The sequence below is a fragment of the Phoenix dactylifera genome, chromosome 2, assembly GCF_051530095.1.
Source record: "Phoenix dactylifera cultivar Ajwa chromosome 2, Ajwa_hap1_PhDact_Kaust_v1.1, whole genome shotgun sequence".
In the NCBI taxonomy this organism is placed as follows: domain Eukaryota; kingdom Viridiplantae; phylum Streptophyta; class Magnoliopsida; order Arecales; family Arecaceae; genus Phoenix; species Phoenix dactylifera.
The window spans coordinates 33,035,975-33,062,470 of NC_143191.1; the positions used below are offsets into that span (position 1 = coordinate 33,035,975).

The following is a 26,496-nucleotide window of genomic DNA, read 5'->3' on the forward strand; positions in this document are numbered from 1 at the left end:
CTTTATTGTAGAATGCACTCTGCTAGATGATCTCGAGCCCGAGCTTACACCAACAGAAGAGACCCCGAGGCAGCCATGGGTACTACATATAGACGGCTCCTCGACCTCGGAGGGTAGCGGAGCAGGCCTCATCCTCACCAACCCGAATGGGGTAGTTGCAGAGCAGGCCCTACGCTTCGAATTTTTTGCCTCAAATAATGAGGCGGAGTATGAGGCGCTTATCACCGGGCTGAAGCTGGCAAAGGAGCTAAAAGTCGGAAACTTAAAAGTCTTCAGCGACTCCCAACTGGTCGTGAGCCAGATTTTGGAGGACTTCGAAACAAGGAAGCCATCAATGCAGAGGTATCTCCAAAAGGTGCGTGACATCACCTCCTCACTAGGCTCCTTCGACATTCAGCATATCCCCAGAGCGGAGAATGCGAGGGCGGACCAACTATCAAAGCTGGCGACTTCCCGCATGAGCGAGCTCTCAAAGATTAAGGTGCTCGAGTACCTCCAAGTACCTAGCACCGAGGAGCCTGAACTAACTCTCTGCATCGAGACTGAGCCGAGCTAGATGGACGCATTCGTCACCTACCTGCAGAACGAAGTCTTCCCCAATGACGAGCTCGAAGCCCGCCGGGTTAAGCGTCAGGCTTCCCGATACCTCATGTACGAAGGCAAGCTCTACCGCAGGTCATTCACCTCTCCTCTTCTCAAATGTCTCCGCCCCTCAGAGGCGGATTATGCCATACGAGAGGTTCACGAAGGAATCTGCAGGAACCACCTAGGAGGTCGGACCCTGGCCCACAAAATTCTGTGCCAAGGATATTACTAGCCCACACTCCAAAAAGACGTATTAGACTTTGTCCAAAAGTGCGATCGATGTCAGCGAAACACCAACATTCAGTGCCGACCCTCGGCTCCACTGACCTCGATCAGCGCCCCCTAGCCATTTGCCTAATGGGGGATCGACATCTTGGGACCATTTTCCCAGGCCACTGGACAGAGGAAGTTCCTCATTGTCTCCATCGACTACTTCACCAAGTAAGTTGAAGCTGAATCGGTGGTCCAAATTTTTGAGCCGAAGATGCGAGACTTTATCTGGAAGTCAATAATCTGTAAGTTTGAACTTTCCTGCATCCTCATATCCGATAACGGCCGTCAGTTCGACAACGCCCGTTTTCAGGGAGTTCTACTCCGAGCTCGGCATCGACCATCGCTTCACCTCGGTCGCTCATCCACAGACGAACGGAGAAATCGAGGTGACGAACCGCACCATCCTCCAAGGACTCAAAGCCAAACTCAACCGAGCTAAAGGGCAATGGGTCGAAGATCTCTACAATAACCTTTGGGCCTACAGGATTACACTCCGACTCCCCACTGGCGAGACCTCCTTCTATCCCTTTGGAAGCTTCCAACTCCTCTCAACTTAGAAGCAATTTAGATCTCGTTGAAGAGACGAGGGAGGCTGCCTGAGTCCGGATGGCAAGATACCAACGGAAAGCGGCGCAATACTACAACTCCAGGGTAAATGTCAAATTCTTCAAGATGGGGGATCTCGTCCTGAGAAAAGCTGAAGCTTCTTAACCTACCGAGCAAGAAAAGCTTGCCCCAAACTGGAAGGGGCCGTACCGAGTTGCTCGAGTCCAACGGCCCGGAGCGTACAAGTTGGAGTCCCTTGAAGGATCCCTGATTTCCGAAGTTGGAACTCCGAGAATCTCCAAATGTACTATCAATGAAGCTCCCAGGGGTCTCCGATGTTTGAGGACATAACCGATACTCCTCGCGTTAATCTACTTGCGACTCTTCTTTAATTACTCAACACTTCTTCTGATATTAATCTATTTGTGAAACTTCAGGATGCCCGGCCGAGTCCGGATGCCCGACCAATTTCGGATGCCCCAACTAAGTTCGAGATGCTCCGTCACGACAACTCCTAGTTCGGTCTCTATCTCCGACAAGACCTCGACCAAGTTCGGGATGCCCCGGTCAAGCTCGGGATGCCCTACTGCGTCGACTGCGAGCCAAGTCTCCCTCGACCTTGGGATGTCCCCCTGAGTCGACCGCGGGCCCAAGCCCCCTCGACCTCGGAATGATCCCCCGACTAAGGTCGGGATGTCCTACTGAGTCGACCGCAAGTCAAGTCTCCCTCGACCTCGGGATGCCACACTGAGTCGACCGCGGGCCCAAGCCCCCTCGACCTCGGGTTGATCCTCCGACTAAGGTCGGGATGTCCCGCTAAGTCGACCGCGAGCTAAGTCTCCCACGATCTCGAGATGCCTCGCTGAGTCAACCGCGGGCCCAAGCCTCCTCGACCTCGGGATGATCCCTCGACTAAGGTCGGAATACCTCGCTAAATCGACCGCGAGCCAAGTCTCCCTCGACCTCGGGATGCCCCGCTGAGTCGACCGCGGGCTCAAGTCCCCTCGACCTCAGGATGATCCTCCGACTAAGGTCGGGATGCTCCGTTGAGTCGATCGCGAGCCAATTCTCCCTTGACCTCGAGATGCCCCGCTGAGTCGATCACGAGCCAAGTCTCCCTCGACCTTAGGAAGCACTGCTGAGCACCGCTGAGTCGACCACGGGCTCAAGCCCCCTCAACCTCGGGATGATCCCCTGACTAAGGTCGGGATGCCCCGCTGAGTCGACCGCGAGCCAAGCCTTCCTCGACCTCGAGATGCCCCACTGAGTCGACCGTGAGCCAAGTCTCCCTCGACCTCGGAAAGCACTGCTGAGCACCGCTGAGTCGACCGCAAGCCAAGTCTCCCCCAACCTCGGGAAGCACTGTTGAGCACTGCCAAGTCGACCGCAGGCCAAGTCTCCCTCGATCTCGTGGCGACATCTCCACGACTTTTCGACAACATTCAACGCCCCCCGATACCTCCTACGACAACACTCCCCGATCTAAGTGGAGGCACCTTGCTGAGTCGACTACAGGCCGCTGAAGTCGACCTCGGAGCAGAGTCGCTTAGCTCAGCTCGGACAGCTCGACCTGAGACACTTAGCTCCAGCTGCACGAGAGGTATACCCTACTCAACACATACATTTCTCTATATTTACCTGGTTATATTACAGAACGATCAGCAGGCGAGGCCCGCCTCCTGTATGTATCTCCGATAAAGCCTCGGCCAAGCCCGAGATTTTCCGACCAAGGTCGGAATGCCCCGCAGAGTCAACCGCGAGCCCAAGCTCTCTCGACCTCGCGCACAATCCTCCGACCAAGTTTGGGATGCTCCGACCAAGCTCGGAATGCTCCACACCGCCAACCTCCAGCTCGATCTCCACCAACTTCAAATTTCTCCAAACAAAGGCCTAGCCAAGTTCGGACGCTGACCTAGTTCGAGATGGCCTGCCGCAACGACTTCAAACTCTATCAGAGGACGTCCCGACCAAGCTCAGGGACACCTAGCCGCACTAGCCGCAAACTCAACTTCGAGTTCCGCCTAACAGCGCCTCTACCAAATTCGAGGCTAAGAGGCCTGCAAGCTCCGATGGCAGCCCAGCCTCGACCTATACCAACATTGAGCCCAAGCTCAAAGACTTGACGGACTCTTCCAGAGTCTAAGTCCAAAGCCTTAGCAAGCTTTTTTTGGAAGCTGAGCCTAAAGACTTAGCAAATTCTACTGAAAGCTGAGCCTGAAGACTAAGTGGATTCAACTAGAAGTTGAGCCTAAAGGCTTAGCGGGATTTCTCCGAAGTCCGAACTCAAAGTTTTAACAAGTTTTTCGAGAAACCGAGCCCGAAAACTTAGTAAATATTCGCCGAATAAGAGTTCAACTCGAGCAGCCAAGATAAAAGTTTATCTATTATGCAAATGAAAGCAAGTGCAAACGAAACTTGAGAAAGAAGATATTTCATTGATTAAAAGCCCGAAGGCTTAGTAAAAGTTTGAGTTCGAGGCCGACCCATCTGGTCGTACAGTGGCCGCAGAGGCCGACCTCATTTACAAAAAAAAAAGAAAAAAAAAGAAAGAAAAAAGAAAGAAAAACTAAGTCCTAAGGGGCAGTAGTAGCCTCGGCTTCGGCTTCCAGGTCATCCATGACAATCACATCGGGATTTTCAGCGGAAGCTGCTTCAGGGTCCTCCGCTGCTCCATCTTCGCGAACATCCGCAATGGCCTCAGTCGGGGCCTCGCCGATGAGCTCAGAAGCGGCTTCAGGCACTTCTTTAGCGGCGCCTTCGGCAACCTCTCCAGGGAGAGCCTCCCGAGCCATCTGCTCGGCCGCTTCAGTGCCGGCCCCAACGATCTCCCGCTCGGCCTCAAGGCTTGCGGGCGCGCTGCCAGTTCCACCATCGGAACCCCCGGGCTCGCGCCCTCATTCTCGGCGATCCCCATTCTCGGCCGAATACCTATGAGGTCGAACTGGGGGCAATACCGCTGCATTTGCCTCCAGAAGTTCTCGAAGCCGCGGATGAATCCATCCACGACCTCCTCCTCCATTAAGTCGCGGAATTCTTCCGACTCCCGGAAGATCTGCACCACGTGCCGAGCTTGCCCCAAAGCCCTTTGTTCTCGAGCCTCAAGTTGCTCGATCTTCAGGCGGAAGATCCCCGCCTCGTATTGATGGCCGGTGATTTCGGAACGAGCGTCGACCAGACGCGCTTCGGAAGCGCGGAGCTCCAATCTGGCCAGAGCGTGCGAGGCTTTCTTCTCGTCGAGGCACTCAACCGCGGATCACAGCTCGGCCTCGGCGACCTCCATCCTCGCAATGGCCTCCCTCCGCGAGGCCTAAGCTTCGCTAAGCTTTTTCTCGGCCTCCTCCTGCGCCCTTAGGCTCCTTCGAGCCTTATTCTACCACTCGGACGCTATGAACACCAGCGTGTTGATTTCATGAAGATGCGGTAGAGAAAGAAAGTGAAAGTGAGTAAAAGTCAAGAGGATACGAGATTGAAGTAAGGAGATAAAAACAAAGAGATGACTTACTCAGATGGCAGAGCAGTAAGTTTGATCAACGAGGCTGCTAAGATTGGCAGCCTCGAACTCGGCCCAGTCGGCTAGAAGCAGTGCGCAACGGAACACCTGGTGTGAAACGTTGCTGTCATGGAGGGCCGAGTCGTCCTCATAGACCGACCACTCCAGGCTGAAGGGCCTCCTCTTAGGGGGGCCCTCGGCCCCAGACGAGCTCAGGACGTCGGCCCCCGATGAGCTCGAGCAACTCGGTCTGGCCGAGCTCGGAGCAGAAGGATGGGAAGAGCTCGGGATCTCGAGACCACTGCCCAGCTCGGGACCTGAGCGTCGCAATCGGACTTGGCGACTTGGCCGCTGAGAGATGGGAGCCGGGCAGGCTGGAGCCACAGAGCCTCCCGCGCCCCCAGATGAGCCCGAGCTAGCGCTCTCGACGGGAGGGGCTTCCTTCCGGATGAAGTCGGAAGCGCCGGCCTCAAGGCCCCTCGCCTCGGTAGGAGTAGAAATCGAGGCCGACCTGGCCTTCTTCCTGGGCTCGGGTGGAGCCCCGCCAGCCTTGGCTGCCCTCTTCTTGTATCGGGCAAAAAGAGCGACATTGCTGGTCACATTTGTGATATATCTGAAAAGAAAAAAACCCTCAAGTGTCAGATCGACACCAAAGGATGACAATAAAAAAGAAGAAGGAACAAATAAGACAAGGATGACAAGACGGAGGAGGAGCAATGTAACCGCCTTTACCCTCGGGGCGCGCCAAGCTCAGGCCGACGTTCACTAGGGCCTTCTCACTCAGGAGGTCGTTCAGAAGAATGTCTCCCCCGAGGCCATGAAGAGCATCGAGGACCCTCTGCTCATCCGCCGAAAGCTTGGGGAGCTTATTGATGGCCTTGAGCCAGGGTTGCCCCCACCTCGGGTCAAATCTCCACGTGCGCTCGAAGGAAAGAAAGAAAAATTTCTCCTTCCACCCACGAATGGAGGAAGGAGCATCTCGGAAGAATGGCCTACCACCCCGAAGGGCGAGGTAGAGCCATTCTCCATCCGCCGGATTGGATTTCAACATGAAGCACTGGCGGAAGACGCTCACCGAAGTCGGTATCCCGTGCGCGAGGCAAAAGGATAAAAAATCGATGATGATCCTCCACGAGTTCGGAGCGAGCTACGCTGGGACGAGCTGATACGCCACCATGAGCTCGTTCACGAACTCGTGCAGAGGGAATCGCAGGCCGACCTAGAGTGTCTCTATGTACACCCCAATCCGACTTAGAGGAGGTCTCGTCATCCGGTCTTCCGACCCAGCGGGCTCAAGGTGAAACCCGCGCTGAGAGAACAACTGGGCACGGATCAACTCTAACTCCTCCCCAGTCAAGCCAGACCCAACTTCGTCCAGACCGTGACCCATCTCCGAGAGAAAGACAAAGGAGGAGGAAGAAAAGAAAGAAGCAGAAGGACAAAAACCCTCCGAGCAAACAAGGGAAGGAGACCTACCGTGGGTTTCACTGGAAATGCCGCCGACCAAAGGTGAGAGATCAAGACGACCACCGGAAATCGCCTTAGGGCACCGCCGGGAAAGACTGAGCGACGACTGGAGGAAAAATGGGGAAGAAGATGGAAGAAGAGGAAAGCAACAGCTGCGGTGGCCAAATGAGAGCTTTTAGGGTCAGGCCAGGGTTTATATAAACCCCCCAACGGCCTAGATCGACAGAGCCAGATCCCGCCTTTCGTCTAGATCGCGCCACGTGTCGGCTCCGAAAATCGAAGCGGCGTATCAACCTGGATCGACGCTCTAAAAGCAAAATCGAAGCGGCGTCCCGTCGGATCCCGGAGCCTCATCATGAGCCCGCGGCTCAAAACCGCCTTAAAAGGCGAAAGGGCGTCGCCTCGTGCCCTCGAGCCCTCATTAAAGATGCCCTGAAGCGTGCGGAACGGCGGAGCAATTTAAAGCTACCTGGTTCCACCAGTATGATAAAGACAATTAAATGCGCACGATCTCCACAGACCTCCAGCTTACTCAAAATTTCAGGCCATCCACGACAACCAGTTGACTCACTTAACTCCATCCAGTCGCCCACGGCAACTCATTAATTCATAAGATCACACCCAATCATGACGGTAACCCATTAATTCGCCCAGTCACATCACAGGTAACCCTGTATTACTCCTATAAAAGGGGAACTCCTTCCTCTTTAAAAAAACCTTTTTTGGGACCTAGCATGCGATCTATCTCTCTTTCTTCACAAAAGCCCCCTCTAACTTAAGCATCGGAGAACCGGCGCCGGAAACCCCGGCCATCCGTTTTTTTGCAGCCCGCCGATATACCACTCCCACCGGAGCTCCCTCTTTTCCGCCGGTGGTCACCTTCGGGTCCAATTTCCAGCAACAGATAGCATAGGTACATATGTAAAAACAAAGATTAAAAAAAAAAATAACAAAATAAATATTTAATGAGGATATATATATGTAAATATAGATTTTATAAAAATATTTATATAAAATTCGATATTTAAAAAAATATTCATGCGCCAAAAAAAAAAAAAAAAACCCATCATCTTCTATCCTCTTCAAGAAATAAGGGGGCGTATGTGCATCACAGTATATGGCTATCGGGCAGTTCCCACGTAATAGAGTTGCGTGTCGGGAGCGGCACCGCTTCAAGAAGTGAATCGCGAATCCCTCTCTTTCTTCGTGCTCAAACCCTCTTCCCCTTCCCACTCCCGCTTCTCGCAAGCAGTCCCCTCCTCCTCCCCCTACCCATCCTTGTTGCCCTGAGGTATGAGGTAATAGGCGGATCATATTATTCTGAGGTAGTTGTAATAATATTGAGGTCGTAAAACGGGTTCGAAATCTTTGCGTGATTTTGTGTTTGGATGCAGATGCAAGGAGATCGATCCAAACCCTACCCGTTGCCGTGACCAGCAGGTAGCAATTGGGGTTGTGCGACGGCGGCCTTTCCTTTCCCAAACCTAATCAAATTCCCGGAAAAATCTCGATCGCCCCGGGATGGGGCGGGGTGGCCGCGGCGACGAAGACGAGGAGTTTGACGAGGAGTACGACGAAGAGCTGGAGGACGAAGAGGAGGACGAAGGGAAGGCGGGCAGGAAGCGGAGCAGATCCCAGTTCATCGATGACGCCGCCGTCGAGGACGATGAGGAGGAGGAGGAAGACGACGAGGAGGATGAGGAGTTCGGCGATGATGTCCGCCGCGGCCGGAGGCAAAAGAGGCGCTCCGGTTCGGAGTTCTTGGATCTCGAAGCGGCCGTCGACAGTGACGAGGAGGAAGAGGAAGAGGAAGGAGAAGATGGTAACCCTAGTTCTACTTGGTTCTTGCAGTCTGATGTTTTACATTCCTATTTTTATTTTTCTCTGTTTTCCATGCATTTTGGGAAAAAAGAGAGGATTTAGGGAAGTTAAACTTATGAGGTATTTTTGGAAATATGATGCATGAGTACTTGTCATGGGAGTATAATTGAAGATTAAGATGTAGCAAATAATTAAAGGGAACAGGAAAGATTTCACAAGTAATAAGTTTATGAGCCTAATCCAATTTGATACAACCTTCTTGGAGCAAATTAACTTCAATAGCTGACAAATCATTTATTAATTTATAAATTTTTTGGTAAGGAAAAAAAATGTAATTTTATGGTTTCATATAGAATTAGTGGCAACGTATCTGGATGTAGTAAGTACATCATCTTTTGCTGTCACCAAATTCTTTTAAAACCTTGTCAGCGTGTTTGGAGCATTTTTCTCATAAATAAGTTATCTTTCAATCATTAGTGGCAGATCGAAGGCCTCTTCTCTTTCTTTTCTTTTTTTTCTTTTGAGGTGTGCATTTTGGTGAAGCATTGGGTGTCTTCGAAAACAAATGCAAGGTATATAGTATGTAACTTCTTGTATAGATGCAATTTTGGTGCACACGGCATGCTTGGATGCAAAGTGCTGTCTCACCTTTTCATAAATTCTTAACAATGAACAAGGTTATAGTTATATACAAAGAGCAAACTTTGGTTAGATTTAACATTGCCAACAATTATCAAAAGGAGAGAAATATGCAGCAAAAGAAGTTTTTGTTGTGTATTTCATACTTTTTCCAATGGGAAGTTTTTTTCTGCAGATTTGCTTTCATTTTTATCTTCCCCACTTCTTATTGATATTTAACAATCTGAATTGCCTTTTTTTTTTCGCTGCTTGGGGTGAGGGACACTGTTGTCAATGGGTGATTATTGAACCTTGATCACAAATATAGGTCATGGGCTTTCTTGGTTTTTGGCCTTATATTTCGATGATTGAGCTTTAAATATATGGATCTTTTTTTTTAATTTAACGTGTACCTGATTGTCTATATGCCTATGAAATAGAACAACTTTTAAGTATGAGCTAGGTTTTATTTGTGTTGTTGATGTCAAATAGTGGCAGCTGGCTGGGTACTTCAGAAACTAGATCTGTTCCCAAATGAAACAAAAAGATATTAGAAACAAAAGAGCATCAGAGGAGAAAAAAAACAATGGCCAGTTTTTTTTGCATTAGAGGTATAATTTCAGCATTCATGTTAACGAATGCTCTATCAATCTTTAGCTACTTCAGTAATAATTAAGAGAAGCAACAGGCAATCTCTTAACATTCAGATCAACATCAATATTCGTTGATGCCCCTGCAGAACTATCTCCTCCAGTAGCCAACCATATGAAGATCAAATATTTGTGAAACTAAATAAGTATTCTGGGTAGATCATCTATCAAGAAGCAAAAAGAATAATCATATGGAGTTCTGTAGGCCTGATCCAAGAAAGAAAGGGCGATCCTTGTGCAACTGCAATATCTTAAGAGCAACATAGGATAGAAAATCAGGAGTGATGGGTTGGGGTAGCTTAGATAATGAGGTACTAGATATGGAGAGGGAGATTATAGCTAGTTCTTGTGGGGTTGAAATTGGGAGAGACTAGAATGGGCCTGGTAGACAGTGGCTTGGGAACACTCATATGTAGGAAAGTGGTATGTAATGCATGAGGGCTGGGGACCTGGGGTGATGGTGGAAGTGGATAGGGATGGGGGCCTGCAGGGCTATTTATGAGGTGCTAGGGTGGAAGTGTGAAGGACCTTGTTGGGTCAAGAGGGCTTGTGCCCTTTTGGCACCTTTGGCTCCACCAATGCACATACTCTGGTATGTAAATGTTTATGCTTGCTATTTGTCTATGTGCACATGCATGGAAGTAAGTCATCGACTTTACTCGATACCTTCTATATATAAACATTTTTTAAGGAATGCAGCTTCAGGGTGAATTTTAAACCTTTGTTCAATTACTAGTGTCCCTAATCTTCACTTCCATTGTTCAATGATTAACAATTATCTAAATGGTGCAAAAAATGTAGATTTTATAAATGATGCTGGAGCTGACATACCTGATGAGGATGAAGACAGAAGGGTACATCGTCCATCAATTCTAATGCAAGAGGATCAAGAAGATGTTGATGAGATGGAGAGACAGGTCTATGAACGATATGCAAAATCAAGCCATATAGAATATGCTGAGGATGCAACTGATGTTGAACAGCAAGCTCTATTGCCATCAGTCAAGGATCCAAAATTGTGGATGGTGAAATGTGCGGTATGATGTTTTCTATTTTTGCTCTTTTGTCTCAAGTCTTGATCTTAGTAGTGTAGTTAGTCATAGTCCTCCTAACTGTTTAGTTCCATTAATTAACATCTCTCAAAATGTCTTTCAGATTGGTCGTGAGCGTGAAACAGCTATATGCCTCATGCAAAAATTTATAGACAGGTCAGATCTCCAGATCAGGTCCGCTATTGCATTGGACCATCTTAAAAACTATATATATGTTGAAGCGGAGAAAGAAGCTCATGTTAAAGAGGTTTGTGCGGATTTTATTGCTACCTTTTTTTTGGCACCTCTTCCTGAAAATTTGGTATTGCTGCTGACCTCTGTGTGTTCAGGCTTGCAAAGGTTTACGAAATATATACTCTTCGGCGAAGGTGATGCTTGTACCTATAAAAGAAATGACTGATGTTCTATCAGTTGAAAGCAAAACTGTTGATCTCTCTAGGGACACATGGGTTCGGATGAAGATTGGTATCTATAAAGGAGATCTTGCTAAGGTATGGTTGTCTTTATTGCTACTTTGTGCCTTGTGTTCTGTGTCCATCTTTTCCTCAGCTAGCTTTACTTTTGCAGGTTGTTGATGTCGATAATGTACGCCAGAAAGTGATAGTCAAACTAATCCCACGAATTGATTTACAAGCCCTTGCTAATAAATTGGTATGAATCTCTTTTCAGTACAATTGAAAAGGAAATGAAATTATATCTTTTCCTCTTCATACACACACAGAAGGAAGCAGACATGCATACATATATTTTTATATATTAAACTTGTTTTTGGTATAAGTGTATTTATATATACACATGTAGATATTTCATATAGATACATGCAAATATAGTGTGTACATATACATACATACATACATACATTTATATATCTTAAACTTGTGTTTGACATATATTTATGTTAATATCTTTATATGTACACACATACACATATATGTATGTGTCTATATATGTATGTACTGTATCCTTAAAATATGTAAGAGCAGCTTAGTTTCCAAATTTTTCATTTCCAAAAGAAACCCTAATAAGATTACTCGGTTAAACATTTAAATTATTTCTCCAATGACCCTAATTAGATTTTCCCTTAAAAGATCTATATGGAATAAGGGATTCAAGTGTTGCTGGATTTGAGAATAGAAAGAGGAGTATAGAGTACACAGGAACAGATGAGAGAAAATCTAATTTAGCAAAAAAGAACTTAAGGGCTTCTAAAGAATTTTTTTTATGGTATATCTGGCCTCTAGGAACTTAAATGAAGAAAATATTTCTAAACTAAAAGGCAATGAGATATAATGCATTGGAAAGAAAAAGTTAATTATGAGTGAATTATTTCCAAGCAGGGTTGGCGGAACCGTCCCGAACCGGATGGTTTCGGTCGTACTGAGCCGTCCCGGCGATAGACCGGAATGGCTTCGGCAACGGAAACGAAACTCGTTGTCGGAGGGGGAGAAGGAGAAGGAGAAGGAAAGAGAGGGCGAGAAAGGGAGGGAGGGAGAGGAAGGAAGAGAGAGGGAGGTGGAGGCCGACCGGTGGAGGGTCGGTAGAGCTGACGAGCCACCCGGAGGTCCGCTAGCCGTGCGGAGGATACTCTTTCGGGCTCCATGGCCGGGTCCCTTGTTTCATTCGAAACAAGGGTTTGGCCACTTTTTTAATTTCGCAAAAATAGGGGACTCGGCCGTGGAGCCTTCCTTCGCCTTCTGCCCGGGTCACCGACCCTCCTCTCTCTCTCTCCCCCCTCCCTCTCTCTCCCTTCTCTCTCTCCCTTCTCTCTCTCTCTCTTTCTCTCCCTTGTTCGTCCTCTCCCCCGCCTCTTCTACTGTGTTGGCACATGCCCGATACGACACTACGCGGGCCTGTACCTATCCATAGTGCCGGGCAATTGGTCCGGAGCCCGGTACCTGCACAGTAAATCATGTTTTTAGGTCTTTTTAGAATTTAGATTTTAGTTAACTTGTCCTCAATTCGAGATTTTTGGTAGCCACATGCATATGTATGTGCATTGTAACTAGCATATATCTATAGCTTGTGTTTTGGTTGAACAAAGAAAATTTTCAACTTGATTATTATTTATTAGTATAATGCATTCTTTTTCATTTAAAATGCAGTGACATACTTATTTCAAAATTACCAATTGAGGTTGTCATCATTTTCAATGATTTGTTCTTCTTGGAGCTTTATTAGATTCAAATTTTTTTCAATTTGCTCTTCATCCCTCTGCTGCCTTTCGGGGGGGGGGGGGGGGGGGCGGGGGGGGGGGGGGGTGCGCGCTCCCCCTCTTGTTCCTTGCAGTCATTGTTGTTTCTTTACTGTTTTTGTCTTTTTGAGCAATTTTAACTAGGCTCTATATATTTTCAGGAAGGTAGGGAGGTTCCGAAGAAGAAGACATTCGTTCCTCCGCCACGCTTTTTTAACATTGATGAAGCAAGGTAATTCTGTTTCTTATTCTTCATCTCTGTTTACTAGTAAGATGAATTTTGTATACAACAAAAACTCGTGCTCATTTTTTGGTACTAATTGTGTTTAGGGAGATGCATATCCGGGTTGAGCGTAGAAGGGACAAAGATACTGGTGAATACTTTGAGATGGTTGATGGATTGATGTTCAAAGATGGATTTCTGTACAAAACAATGTCCATAAAATCAATTAGTTCACAAAACATACAGCCAACTTTTGATGAACTTGAGAAATTCCGGAAGCCTGGAGATGATGCTGATGGGGATGTGGCTAGTTTATCTACTTTATTTGCAAACAGGAAGAAGGGCCATTTCATGAAAGGTGATGCTGTTATAGTTGTTCGTGGAGATCTCAAAAATCTGATGGGATGGGTTGAGAAAGTAGAGGATGATACAGTCCATATCAGACCAAAGATGTCAGGGTTGCCTGTAATCACTTCTTGACTATTTGTTCTTACTACTTTCAGTATCTGGTTTCAGCATCTAACTTCAAAAAAAAAAAAGATAAATGAATAGGTAAGCTCCATTGCTTATTGCAGAAAACACTGGCTTTTAATGAAAAGGAATTATGCAAGTATTTTAAACCAGGAGACCATGTAAAAGTGGTCTCTGGTGTTCAAGAAGGTGCAACTGGTATGGTGGTAAAAGTTGAAGGCCATGTTTTGATCATCATATCAGACACTACAAAAGAAGATGTAAGCAGTACTCTTACAATATAACCTTGGAAAAGCATTTGTTATAGGATATGATTTTTACCCTCTGCTGACACTTGGTTTATTGATGATTTTTTGATGTCACTTAGATCCGGGTTTTTGCGGATCATGTTGTGGAGAGTTCTGAAATAACCACTGGGATTACAAGAATTGGGGATTATGAGTTACATGATCTTGTGCTTCTGGAGTAAGTTTTCTGTATTATTTATATCATTATTCTGGGTTTATAATATGAAGCAGTGAATCTTTTCTCCTGGTTTTGTTCACAAGTTGAATGTTGTGCAGCAATATGTCTTTTGGTGTAATTATACGTGTGGAAAGTGAAGCATTTCAGGCAAGACAGAAGACTCCTGCATCCTGATTGTAGTAATGGCCCATTAGCTTATTATATTTCTAAACTGTTTTCTGCATGTGTTTAGGTTCTCAAAGGTGTACCAGATAGACCTGAGGTCGTGCTTGTTAAATTGAGAGAAATAAAAAGCAAGATTGAACGACGAACTAATGCCAAAGATCGGTCAAACAATATAGTGTCAGTCAAGGATGTTGTGAGGGTTATTGAGGGACCGTGCAAGGTCTGATTTAGTTCCCTGTTCTATTACCTGATAAAAAAGTAATCTTGATGCTTTCAACTCAAATTCAATATCTGTGGTGTTTTCTTCTTGATATAGATTTTATTTTTGTTTTTCGCAATCAGGGGAAGCAAGGTCCCGTTGAACACATACATAAAGGGATCTTGTTCATCTATGATCGCCATCATCTTGAGCATGCTGGTTTTATCTGTGCAAAAGCTCAGTCCTGTATAATTGTAGGTGGATCCCATGGGAATCATGACAGAAAGGTATGCTTTCAATGCTCTTAGTTGTTATGGGATTATTGAAATCTGATGTGCTAGGTTTTGTAGGTAAATCTTACTGGTGCTAGTTTTTGTAGGTAAATCTTACTGGTTGATATCATGTCTAATGCATTGATGATTACTGTAGGGTCTAGATCCTTTCGACTCGAGATTTGGTGGTTTGAGATCATCCCAGTTTCTTCAATCCCCAAGAAGACTGCCTCCTAGAGGACCTCCTATAGACTGTATGACTTTTAATGTTTGATGTCTTGCTGCTATTTACATGATTTTTTTTTCATGCTTCTTTACCACCTGTTGTTGAGTTGCGCAAATGATAATCCGTTATGGAATGAAGCTTTATAATGAACCCCATTTATTTATCTGATGCAGTCGGGGGACGAGGCAGAGGTGGAAGAGGACACGATTCTTTAGTGAATAAATGTATTAAAATTAAATCTGGTCCCATGAAGGGATATCGTGGCCGGGTTAAAGAGGTTACAGGTCCATTGGTGCGTGTGGAGCTGGATTCACAGATGAAAATTGTTACAGGCAATAGTAATTTTGCTTCTTATTTTTCTTAATTTTGCTTTTAATTGCACACTAACAATTTATACATTTGCAGTTAAGAGAGAGGATATTGCTGATACCAATACTATAGCAACTCCATTCCGGTAATATCGCATGATGTCTTTTTTATGTAAGCTAGATATAATTATATTTTTCCTGATTTAAATTTTATATTCACCAGTGAATCTCGATATGGTATGGGTAGTGAAACACCAATGCATCCATCACGGACACCACTACATCCAATGCAGACTCCAATGAGAGATCCTGGAGGTCAGTTTGCTTCGATATCTTCTATGAATTTTGATTATCTGTTTTTTGAATTTCCATAAGATAAATGTGAAATCTATTTTTACTTCTTTTTGTACATATCAGAGGGTTTCTTGCATTATCACAATTTGGTCTGTTGGTCATGCGTAATTTCTTCAATAAGATACTAATGTATATTTGCTATTTTATACTAAATTTGAAGGTAAGTGTAATGAGCATCCAACATCTTGATATATATTCCAAATCAAAACCTGAAGCTTGTTTAAATTGCCTTTTCTTATTGTAAAATCTTTATTGGTTTTACTTAACTCTGTTTTCTTTGTTTATCTTCTTCCTTTTTTTTTGCAGCCACACCGTTACATGATGGTATGAGGACGCCAATGCGTGATCGGGCCTGGGCTCAAATGAGCCCTGCTAGGTTCGTCTATTTATGCATTTAATTTTATCTCACTTCATGCGTTATCTGCCATACTGTATGTAATATGTTGGGCTATGATTTGCTTTCTTGATCTTCTTTTAGTACTGTCACATCTAGTGAAAATTTTATCAATATTCTATGATGAAATGCTCTTTCAAACCTCTGCCATTGGGACTTGGTAGTCCAATCTTTTGAGCTAACATGCATGAATCCGTTTGCAATTACACCCGTCATGTAGTAAATACTTCCCGAACATTCACTTTCTAATAAATGGCTGTAAAATCTACCAAAAAAAGGGTGGAACTGGAATTGGGAGTATTTTTCTCGAATCTACTACAAATTATCTTGATTGGAGAGACCAAATCTTGGCATCAAATTCTCCTTGGGTAAGCCATGTGCCCCACATAATGCCAAGCACAAGATCTATAAAATAATTGAGCAAGTTGTTCAACCGATGATTTATCATGTACATACAGCCATACATATTTACACCAAAACCTAAAAGTTATAGATGCATCCATCATCGAACTTCATGAAGCTTCATGCGTCATATTCTTCTAGATACATCAAGACTTGACACCCATGTCACAGTACGAGTAGCATTGCCTACATTATATAAACATGATAACAGTTTAGCTTGAAATAATTATTTCAATGCACATAATGTCAAGAACTAAAAATGCTTATGAAAGTTGAATTTTTTTTTTAATGATGCTAAGGCCAAAGGATCAATTTATGTTACTTGAATGGAATTAATATTTCGTCAAACAAGTTTAGTTTCTGATGTTCTTTAAGTTATACATATTCACAAAGGTTGTTTGATAATGTGTTAACTGTCTAGCTTAAAGAGTGCATATCATACATCTTTTGTCAAGTTGACACAATGAATGCTTGGATAGCTAACAAATTATTTACTGGCAAAATTTATATATAGGGATTGGTGAACATTGGAGAGTTGGATACTTCCAACAATGAGTCTGGCTGACCTTAATAATGTTCAGAGCAAGCTTTTTGTTGTTTCCGTGTCTTGGTTAGTGTAGGTATTAAAAACATAAAATGTCATGTTTCTTGTATCCTTGAGCTAATGTTAAGAGTTTGAATAAGGAACATTTATTTTAATAACAACGTTGTTGGTGATCCAACATGGCCACCTGTATATGTTGTAACAAAAAAGTGCAATATGTGCGCCTTATATGAGCATCTTTGCACAATACACTCTACACTGAGAGGCTTCAGCCATAAGCTTCAATGTGTTTTGGAGAGCCTCTCTCCAAGACATGAGGCCATGTGAGTCTTGCATCAGAGAAGCCTTTTTGAACAATGGTGACAAGAGTGTTTGGTTTGTGGGGGGCTAGGTAGGATGTTAGGGCAATCTCCTATCTCTTTATGCGTCTTAAATGAAGATGCATAGGAATTCTATTATATTTTGCAAGCAACTGACACTGTGGTGGAAATTTCATTTTGACATGTTAGGATGATTTTAAAACATCAACTGACCTTTGATGATTCATTTCAACTGCTAATCATTCAATTTCTCATTTGAGATCACTATAAGCACTTGGGTGAGCTTGGAGGGGTACACACAGATGAGAATCACACCTTCTATTAAAAAATATAAATCTTGATGTCTCGAAATAGAGGCTTCAAGCTTACAGTTAGCAGTTAGGTGTTCTTGTTGGGATAGATATTCCTTTTATGCTAAAATCTAGATTCTTTTGGGAAACATCTGATATTGTAGGGCATCGCTGCCTTGTGACAATCATGGATTTAGGATGATGAACCACTCAGTAAGGCTATAGGATATGCTGGCAAGGCATATTGATGTCAGCAAGAATTTGAAAGGTTTAGGACATCTCATTTGCTTTCCTAAAACAGCAAGCATGCAAGAGTTTGAATGAATTGCTTCTCAATGTTAAGGGCTGGAAAATAATGATATGTTTTTTTTATTATTTTCTGAGGCTTGGATCATGGATGTTGACTATGTACAAGTATTGGATGTGCAGTAAGGGGAAAGAGACAATTGTTGTGCATGAAATAATGTTACATGCAACGCATTGTGACACATCTTGGAAGTGTAGATACTTCTAGTTATTTGCCGTATCTGTATCATTGGATACCAACACTTCCTGGATACTTCTCAGATAGGTATCTGATTCTTAAGTGTCCTTTTTTCAACATTTAGAAAACACTTGGGATACTTCGCAGATACATTTCAGATATTTCCTTGATACCTCTAAAAATAAGGGGGAGGGGTCAATTTTGTAGTCTATGATTCTAATTTTAAAATATAAAGCATGGATTATGGTCCATGGAACAATGATTAACAATGAAATTATAAAAGTTAATCTACCATAAAAAGTATGGACTATATCATTTTGATAGCCTATTATGCTTTATGGATGTTTTTTGTACATACATATGTATTTGTGTGCATGGACACTTATATAATGTATAAAATACATACATTATATACATGAGTTATATTCCTTAATGTATCCTAGCTGTATAATATCTTATTTTTTCAAGATTTGCTGTATTGTCATATCTGTATTGTAACATATCTTGTACCTATGTATGTGCTTCATAGTGACACATACTTCAGTCACAACATGTCGTTATTTTATGGCTCGGCCCACTGACCGACCTAACCCAACTTGGCCTAGTCCATTTATCGGCCTAATTGGTAGGTGGTCTAGCCTGGCCCTTTGGCCTAGCTTGGTACCAAAACAAGGCCCAAAGGCCTGCTTCCAGAATAATCAGGGCAGAGCTCCTATTCAACACAGAGGAGGTGGACTCCACCACCTCCTTAGATTCCTCATTCTTTTTTTGTTTTTGATGGGGCTAGGAAACCTAGTCTCTGCCGGCTACTAAACCCTCCCTACCCCCTTTGAGCTCCAGCACCAATCGTTGTTGTTCGTGCCATGAGTCCCCTTAGATTTGCAACTGGTTCCCCTCGCTGTGTTGACCTCAAAACCTCGCCAAAACCAAGGTACTAGACCCCCATCCCTAAATTATTCTCCACCTTCCCTAGCCTTAAGATCAGTCGTCGGTCGAATCGTCGCAGGATTCTGTTGCTAGGGCCTCCCCTATCTCAACCTCTTTTTCTTTATTTTACCTTCTCCGGCCATCGGCTGCTACTGTTATAGCTCTCGTCGGAGGTGAGACCTTTGGGTGAGGTCATTATCGCCATCATCGGCCTTCCCCACTGTAGGTTGAGCACTTGGCTGCCTCCCCTTCTTTACTATGTTTTTTTCCCTATTACGTTGGCCATCTATCGTCATTGGTCTCTTGATGTCACCTCTCTTCACCATGGGGACTGCCCTCCGGCCACCGCCACCACTACGCTCAACCCTCCTCCCCTCTTCCCTTGTTTTGAGGTTATCGCGAAGGGTCTTTCCCCTTCATCTCTCTCTCTCTTCCCCCTCTCCCCTAAGAGAAGGATGTACTACCCCTCCCTTGTTTTGTTTTCCTCACACACACTCTTATCTTCCTCTCATCTCTCTATATAAACCCCGGTGGAGGGTCTCATACTCTTGTACCGCAGAAGGCTTTAAATCCTGTGGGATGGGGCTATTCCGATTTTTTCATGGAATGGGATGCATCCCCATCCCAACACTTGGGATAGGGGATGTCCTAAGACATGCCGATCGGAATGTTGGGATAATAGCGGGATGGTCTTATCCCGACACTCAAGATGGTACCCCATCTCGATGTCCCATGGAACGTCCCACCGGAAGTTGAGTCCTATACAGATCCAAATTAACCCTAGTAAAAGAGATCCTTGTTTCCATTGTACTAAACTAAGTACGCGAAGGAAGAAAACGAGCGGATCCAGTAATTACTCATCCTCAAAACAGTCACGCGGAAGAGAGTGAGCTAGGTTAGTTAGCGAGCTCCTAACTAACCTAGCGAACGGAACACGGAATTCTGAAATTCCGTGTTCTAGAGGAGTGAAAGAGGTAACGGAGTTACCACTTTCACGTAGGAGTGTTATAAGGGACGAGGGATAAGAAACCCGGAGGATTTCTTTTCCCGAAGCCAAAGATTTGAAACCCCCTAGTAGCTGCATAGCGTGTCGGCCCCCATCCTGACTCTTGCTGAGTACCGCTAGACTATCATCATCAATTTCTATTGAGCTATTTGTACCCTAGCTCGATGCTTGATTGGTAGTTTGATCGGTTGGATTACCTAGACCGGATTGATGTGGTCGTTGGATGCTACCAGTTGTCCTTCCTCTATCCCAGCATTCTTTGGGAATCCCTGGATCCCAACCTTGACAATCCCTAACATGTTACCCTTGCCTTGATTGGATATCTATTTCTAGATTTGATGAATTTGTCTTTAATCGATCTCAGACAATGGGCGCTACCACCAAGTCGGCCTTGGTGTGCAAATCTCTTTTCATGATCGGCCTTGACTTTGTGTGGAGGTGCAGTCATCTGGATAAGGAGCCTAGCAAGGGGTTTTATGCTCTATTCTCTAAATCAAAGTAAAACCCTAGACTTTTATTTTTTTAGCTTTGAATTAAGGAAGGATAGGAAGATTATGGGTAATCGAATATTAGAAATATGGAATTAGAGAATTAGCAATAATTTATTTCTTGTGTTGATGGTTAATATGGATAAGTTGGATCTATATTAATTTTAAATTAATTGGACATGTTAGGTGTGGATTGGTAAACATTGTATCTGAGTTTCTCATCAGTAGAGATAAGTAATCCTTACACTCCTTACTAGTTTTCGGACTTGTAAGTAATCCTTACATTCCTTACTAGTTTTCGAACTTGCAAGGAATCTTGATACTCCTTTTTCTTTAGGAACTAGTCTTTACACTACTAGTCATTTTCAATGCTTAAGATTTTAAACTTATAAATGATGTTTGACTTGGATGATTCTGTATTTTTCTTAAAATTAATGATCAAGCATATGATATTATGAAAATCATGTTTTGTCATGAAAAGAATGGTTCCATCAATGTTTTAATGTTAATAACTTGTTTGTAAACTATGAACTCTAAATTATGAAATTTTGTATTTTGTTATGAAAAGAATAATTCCTTGACTATTTTACTATTAATGACTTATTTGCGAATAAAGAACTCTATAATGCCATTTAGTGTCTTTCAACCTATTTATTTATGTACGATTTAAGAAAATATGTTTTGAGAAAATAGGCTAGAAGCTCTCATATAGCTATGTACATCCTCTAGAAGTAGGGCAGGTCGATATTCTTGGAGCTTGTTCCATACAACTTTACCAAGGGGTTTTAGCAGTTGGCATATTGTCGATTACAACCCCGTCATGGGTACAGAGTGACCTTAGCATTAGTCCGAGAGTATTGTTTTGAACTATTACATTGCTAAATGATGGAACATTTTATGACTCTAGTTACACTTGGAACCATATCTATGAAATTTGCATGGTTTACACATATATGAAGGCATGATTAGTTTTATAACTTATTCTATTATACTGTTATATGAAATATTCTATTTTCCAATGAAAGTTGTTTTCCCTAATTGATTCATTAAGCTGCGTTAAATTTATGCTTGATCTAGTAAGGTAATGTAAGGTTTACTTATTGAGCTGTGTAGCTCACTATTTTATTCTTTTCAGATGAATAAAGTTATTGGGAGTGGGGAATGATCTAGGCTTGGAGTTCGTACTAACAAGCTTAGAGGCTTTTGTAGCAGAATTTTAGTTATTTAATTGATTACAGACCTAAAGTTAATGACTTTATGGATTTTAAGGTTATTGGTCTTTGAACATTTGAATTCTGAATTTAGAAGCTCCGTACTAGCGCTTGTTCTTTAGGTAGACTTTGGACCATTTTTGTCATATTTTATATGGGATGGATTTTCATACAGATTTTACTATAGTTGGCTTTCTGCTATTGGGGACTATATTCCATGGTAGCACAACCTTGTCATATTCCAGATTTGGGGCATGAAAGTTATGTTCAATTCTTGGCCGTTCTTCTTATGGGAAGTGGAATGCATTGCAAAACATCCTTGACTCACTAACACCGTTGTCTTAAATCTTGACATCCTTCTTTAAGGATCATATGGGCAATTCTGATGAGACACCCACCATATGATTTATAATGCATATTGTAAAATTGTTTGATGTTTACTCCTTGAATTTTCAGTGCATAAGTTTGTAAAAAGTTTATAGACATGTAAAGGAGAAATCATAATGAATAATAAAATATTTAAACAAGTTAATTTCTTTTTGTCCTATTTAATAAACTTCAACTTTTTAGCAATATTTATTTCATATTTTCTCGATATGTCATTTATTATTGAGTCCCTAAATGATGATATCTCGCCCTTGTTGATTAAACTTTTAACAGTTTCCAAAATTTGACTTGTATCTGTTAGTGCGAGACAAGCACTAAGAAAGAAGGCCATCACATTGTCTTAATTACTCCGTGACGATGAAATGATGGAAATTAGAGACTCATGAAGATACTCGTAAGTTTCTAGGACTAGTGCTTGTACTTGGTTACCTGAAGTAGCAGCAACTATGGGTGTGGAAATGGGGAACCGGAGTTTTCCAATAGAGCAAGGAACCACAAGGAAGCGAGCACAAGAGTGAGATAGTTAGGAGATCTTGCAGTGGATGCGACACCCTTGGTAGAAGCTTCTCGCCACTGACCACTAGGGGATGTGCTTTAATGATTATTTCTAAGTTTAATATACAGCATGTTTGGTGTTGCTTTTGCTTTTTAAAAAGCAATTCTAAAAATTTAGAGTTATTTAAGTTCTTAAACAAACAGTGTGTTCTGGTATATTTAATGTTTGGTAGTCACCTATTATATAACTAGTTGTTATGGATGGGCTTTACCATACTTGAAAGACATCAAGCAATCACACAAAAGAAGCTAGAAGATCATTTTTGTAGCTTCTTCTAGAAGCACTTTTTTGGATTTTGCTTCTCTTAAAAGCACTTTCTAGATGATATAATGAAACACTTCATTTTTTTAGGATGCCCGATTTTTTTAGGAAGTATTACTTTTACTTTAAAACTGCAAAAGGACTTCTTTTAAGCCAACACCGGATGAGCCCTACATGAAAAGTAGAGTATAGTTCAGAGGAAGGTTAATGTTTGTACAAAATCTATGATGGCATTATTCTGGTTAACTAAGCTAAAATGTGGATGAATGCTTCAAAGGAAAGTTTTGAATTCTGTTATAGCTATAACAACTTTGTGCAACTATAGTGTGACTTAATGTGGAGCCATTACGTTGGTCAAAAATTATTTCAAGGAGAGTCTCTAAGTTATTTTCTCTTATAAGCATTTTAAATTGTGTGAAAGAGTTATTATATCTCTCTTGGATCGTAGTGAAACTGGTGACATGGATATACATTTTATAATTACGTGCTTGCTCAATGGCCGTGTGACTAAATGAAATATGTTATGATGTTCAAATACATGATGGGTGCATAATTTTAGTTGGAGCAAGAGATAATGAGTGCATGACCATGAGTGTGAAAATGTTGTTATATTGAAAATCTAGAAATGTGTTTTGAAAATTCAAAGTGGTGTTAGGGCATAGATGGAAAGGAAGTTGTATGCATTACCAAGAACAGGGAAAGCATGGATTGTGGAGCAGATCTGGTAGCCCGTGTGATTTGAGCCAACTCGCTATGTGGGGGACAGATGGGGCGCAAATCCATTGGAGCTGTTGAATCTCGTCATATGAGTTACATAGCATGCATATCTGGTATTTTACAAATTCAGGTTCTGATAAGGTAAATCAAATCTGATGGAAAATAGATGAGTAAGGAGAGCGTTTGGAAGGACAAATACAAATGTAAAAGATGGATGCAAGTTATGATAGAAATGATGGAGATGTGACCGGAACAACTCTTGAAGTTGACTTTGAACAGATTGACATGTGTGTGTGTATGAAGTTTCTGAACTTGTTATTTGGATTTCAACTCTGTCCCATAACGAATATGTGAACTTCAGGCTCTTTTTTTTTTTTTTTTAATTTGAAGGCAAATTACCTAGAAGCATGAAATGTCTGGTGTTGCTTAGGTCTTTTGTATATCTTTTTTACTAGCAGATGGAATGAACAGCCGCTAACTAATACTGGTTTTCATGATCTTAATATAATTTGACCAGGGATGGCTGGGAAGATGGAAACCCTGGCACTTGGGGAATCAGTCCACAATATCAGGTTCGGTATCTTGTCTCATTCTGGGTGATATGGACTGTGTTGTATATATAATAATATATTAAGACATTTAGTTTTTTGTGTCACTCGATTCTCTCAAATTATACTATTTAGTCAACTTTATATGTGTGGGCAATTCATTTCAGCCAGCAACTCCACCTGCCCGGTCATATGAAGCCCCTACTCCTGGTTCTGGTTGGGCCAACACTCCAGGAGGTTATAGTGAATCTGGAACACCAAGGGAAAGCAGCTATGGTATATGAATTTGTGACTTGGTGATTTCCTTTTTATATTTATTATGATGACAGGTGTAACTTGATTATCTGCTCTTTTCAGGAAGTGCGCCAAGCCCTTACTTACCATCAACACCTGGTGGACAGCCAATGACCCCAAGTTCTGCATCTTATCTTCCTGGTACTCCTGGTGGACAGCCCATGACACCTGGAAATGTTGGGCTGGATATTATGTCTCCAACAATAGGTCAGAGCTGTCATCTTTATTTTATGAACAGGAATTATATGATCCTTTTGAACTCTCGCCCTCTCCAAACATTTCCATTGAACGATTTCCCTTCACGAATCTTCATGAACCGGTTTACTTTGGTTAATCAACTTACCTTTGCAAATACCCCTAGCTTGCCTGTTTGCATCTTTTAGTTGAACTTACCAAATATGCCTTCCATTTTCCATGGGATTGCTGTATGCTATTTTTCCCCCTGGTTGCATGCTTGCATCCATTTAGATTGCAGCGAGCTATATGTGCAATGGTTATTAAGAGAGCATCTTTTTAGTGGTTCTAGGGTGGGAAGTTGCCTCTTGTCCAATGCCCTCTTTTCCCCTCAAAATATTCTCAGAAAAAAAAAAAACACGGAAAACTATATGTACTCTGGTAGCATTGTAAAGTACAAGAAGCAAGGCTGTTCTTGTGGTTCATAAAGCATTAATTGTTTATAATAAGCATGTCCAAGACAATAATATCTTTAACATGGGGTTCTGTGTTGCAGGTGGAGAAGAAGGCAATTGGTTCATGCCTGACATTTTGGTGAATGTTCTAAGGCCTGGTGAGGATTCTAATGTTGGAGTCATCCGGGAGGTGCTGATGGTATGCACATGACTGCATGCAAATGTGATTATATTGTTGATTTAAATCATACATATAACTGGATATTATCATTTCATTTTTGTATCCCAGTGTCTTTTGTAATTGGCATGAAATGACGACTTGACTTGCAGGATGGATCATGCAAGGTTGCCCTTGAGTCAGCAGGAAATAAAGAGATTGTGACTGCACTTCCAACAGAGTTGGAGGTGGTGAGGCCCAGGAAATCCGACAAAATCAAGATCATGAATGGCTCACTCCGCGGAGTCACTGGAAAACTCATTGGCATTGATGGTTCTGATGGCATAGTGAAATTGGATGACACCTATGAAGTCAAAATATTAGACATGGTTATTCTTGCTAAATTAGCAACATAGTAGATACTGGTATTGCCATGGAAGAGAGCCCATTTGGGAATCACCAGTTGGATGCCCATCTCCTGTTTGGAACCAGATAGTTGAGCTTTGCCTCTTTCGACACAAGATGCACCGCCCCCCGTCAGCCAAAAAACTCTCAAAGCTCTCTTAGCACATTTCATGTCCTGAACCAGAGGGGCGCATGATTTTTGGCTCCTTTCATCTGTTTTCTTGGTTCATGAAGTGTCTGCACCTGGTGGGATGGCCTCGATCGTTCCTTCTTGCAAAAATCTACCATCAATCAAATTCAGTGTATACTTTGAAGCTGAAGGAAATTGAGTATTGTTTTAGTTGCACCTGAGGATGTAAATTTGAAGTCCAGTTTTACCTTGTTGAGTAGGTCCTTTGAGGAAGAACTCGGAGAGAAAAATCAGTTGGTATGCAATCGTATGTGGTAGATTGCTGAAAGACAAAATATATTACTGTAGTCTGTCGCCCGCTTAATTTATTTCATACTAGCTCAATGGGGCTACTTACTACTTTAGTGCAAGTATGTTGCTTGTCCGAAATTTCTTTTATATCTGGGATGTTTGAGAAACTCTAAATGCTACTTGTCTAATTTTTCCTGGTACTCTGCATGATGTGCGTCGTATCTCGTGCTTGAAGTCATCAACTTTTAGGTCATTTCGTATGCAAGTCTACCTCCAGGCAAGTACAACGGTTAAGCCTCACAATATAACCTGCCAGGTTCGGTGGCGTTAATTTACAATGGTACCTTCTTGTTTCAAATATCATTGTGATGTTCTTTCAACCATACATATAAATATTAATGTAAATTGATGGATGAGCGATCCAAACATTTTGATCTGTCAGGCTTCAGTTTCTCATTATTTTGCTTTTTCAACATAGGTCTTCCTGGGCTGTGATCTAACCGCTCAATAGATGAAGGTCCGGATCTCGCACGGCTCCACTTTTTGGAACAGTGTATCCCAGATCGTTGCAATTTTGTAGCCTTTATTGGATGAGTACTGTTTGTACTCCAGCGCATAACAGTCTTATTCCTGGATATGTGCCATGTCGAGCACCGGACCAAGAGCCTGGTACGACTAA

General features: G+C 42.9%; 1 protein-coding gene across 2 annotated transcripts; it reads left to right on the forward strand.

Annotated features, from left to right (window-relative positions):
- Positions 1 to 7,462: 7,462 nt before the first annotated feature.
- Positions 7,463 to 25,930, forward strand: LOC148714689 (putative transcription elongation factor SPT5 homolog 1). 2 transcript variants are annotated; one of them, XM_088715953.2, is made up of 23 exons: positions 7,463 to 7,659; positions 7,756 to 8,183; positions 10,252 to 10,487; positions 10,606 to 10,749; positions 10,832 to 10,993; positions 11,070 to 11,153; positions 12,855 to 12,925; positions 13,024 to 13,381; positions 13,492 to 13,647; positions 13,755 to 13,852; positions 13,951 to 13,999; positions 14,085 to 14,237; positions 14,360 to 14,503; positions 14,646 to 14,742; positions 14,888 to 15,046; positions 15,120 to 15,168; positions 15,246 to 15,337; positions 15,683 to 15,752; positions 23,881 to 23,935; positions 24,079 to 24,187; positions 24,269 to 24,412; positions 24,936 to 25,033; positions 25,165 to 25,930. In XM_088715953.2, the coding sequence occupies exons 2-23, from the start codon at positions 7,883 to 7,885 to the stop codon at positions 25,405 to 25,407; spliced, it is 3,072 nt and encodes a 1,023-aa protein (XP_088572079.1). In that variant the 5' UTR covers positions 7,463 to 7,659; positions 7,756 to 7,882; the 3' UTR covers positions 25,408 to 25,930. The 2 variants fall into 2 exon arrangements, with proteins under 2 accessions (XP_088572079.1, XP_088572080.1); XM_088715954.2 differs by having other exon boundaries at positions 7,467 to 7,652.
- Positions 25,931 to 26,496: the final 566 nt, after the last annotated feature.

What these genes read in the sequence shown, in the direction of transcription:
- LOC148714689 (XM_088715953.2), top strand. Translation starts at nt 7,883, where the DNA reads ATGGGGCGGGGTGGCCGCGGCGACGAAGACGAGGAGTTTGACGAGGAG. An exon ending in TGTGGATGGTGAAATGTGCG is followed by an intron (nt 10,488 to 10,605) that starts GTATGATGTTTT and finishes AATGTCTTTCAG; the next exon opens with ATTGGTCGTGAGCGTGAAAC. An exon ending in AAGAAGCTCATGTTAAAGAG is followed by an intron (nt 10,750 to 10,831) that starts GTTTGTGCGGAT and finishes CTGTGTGTTCAG; the next exon opens with GCTTGCAAAGGTTTACGAAA.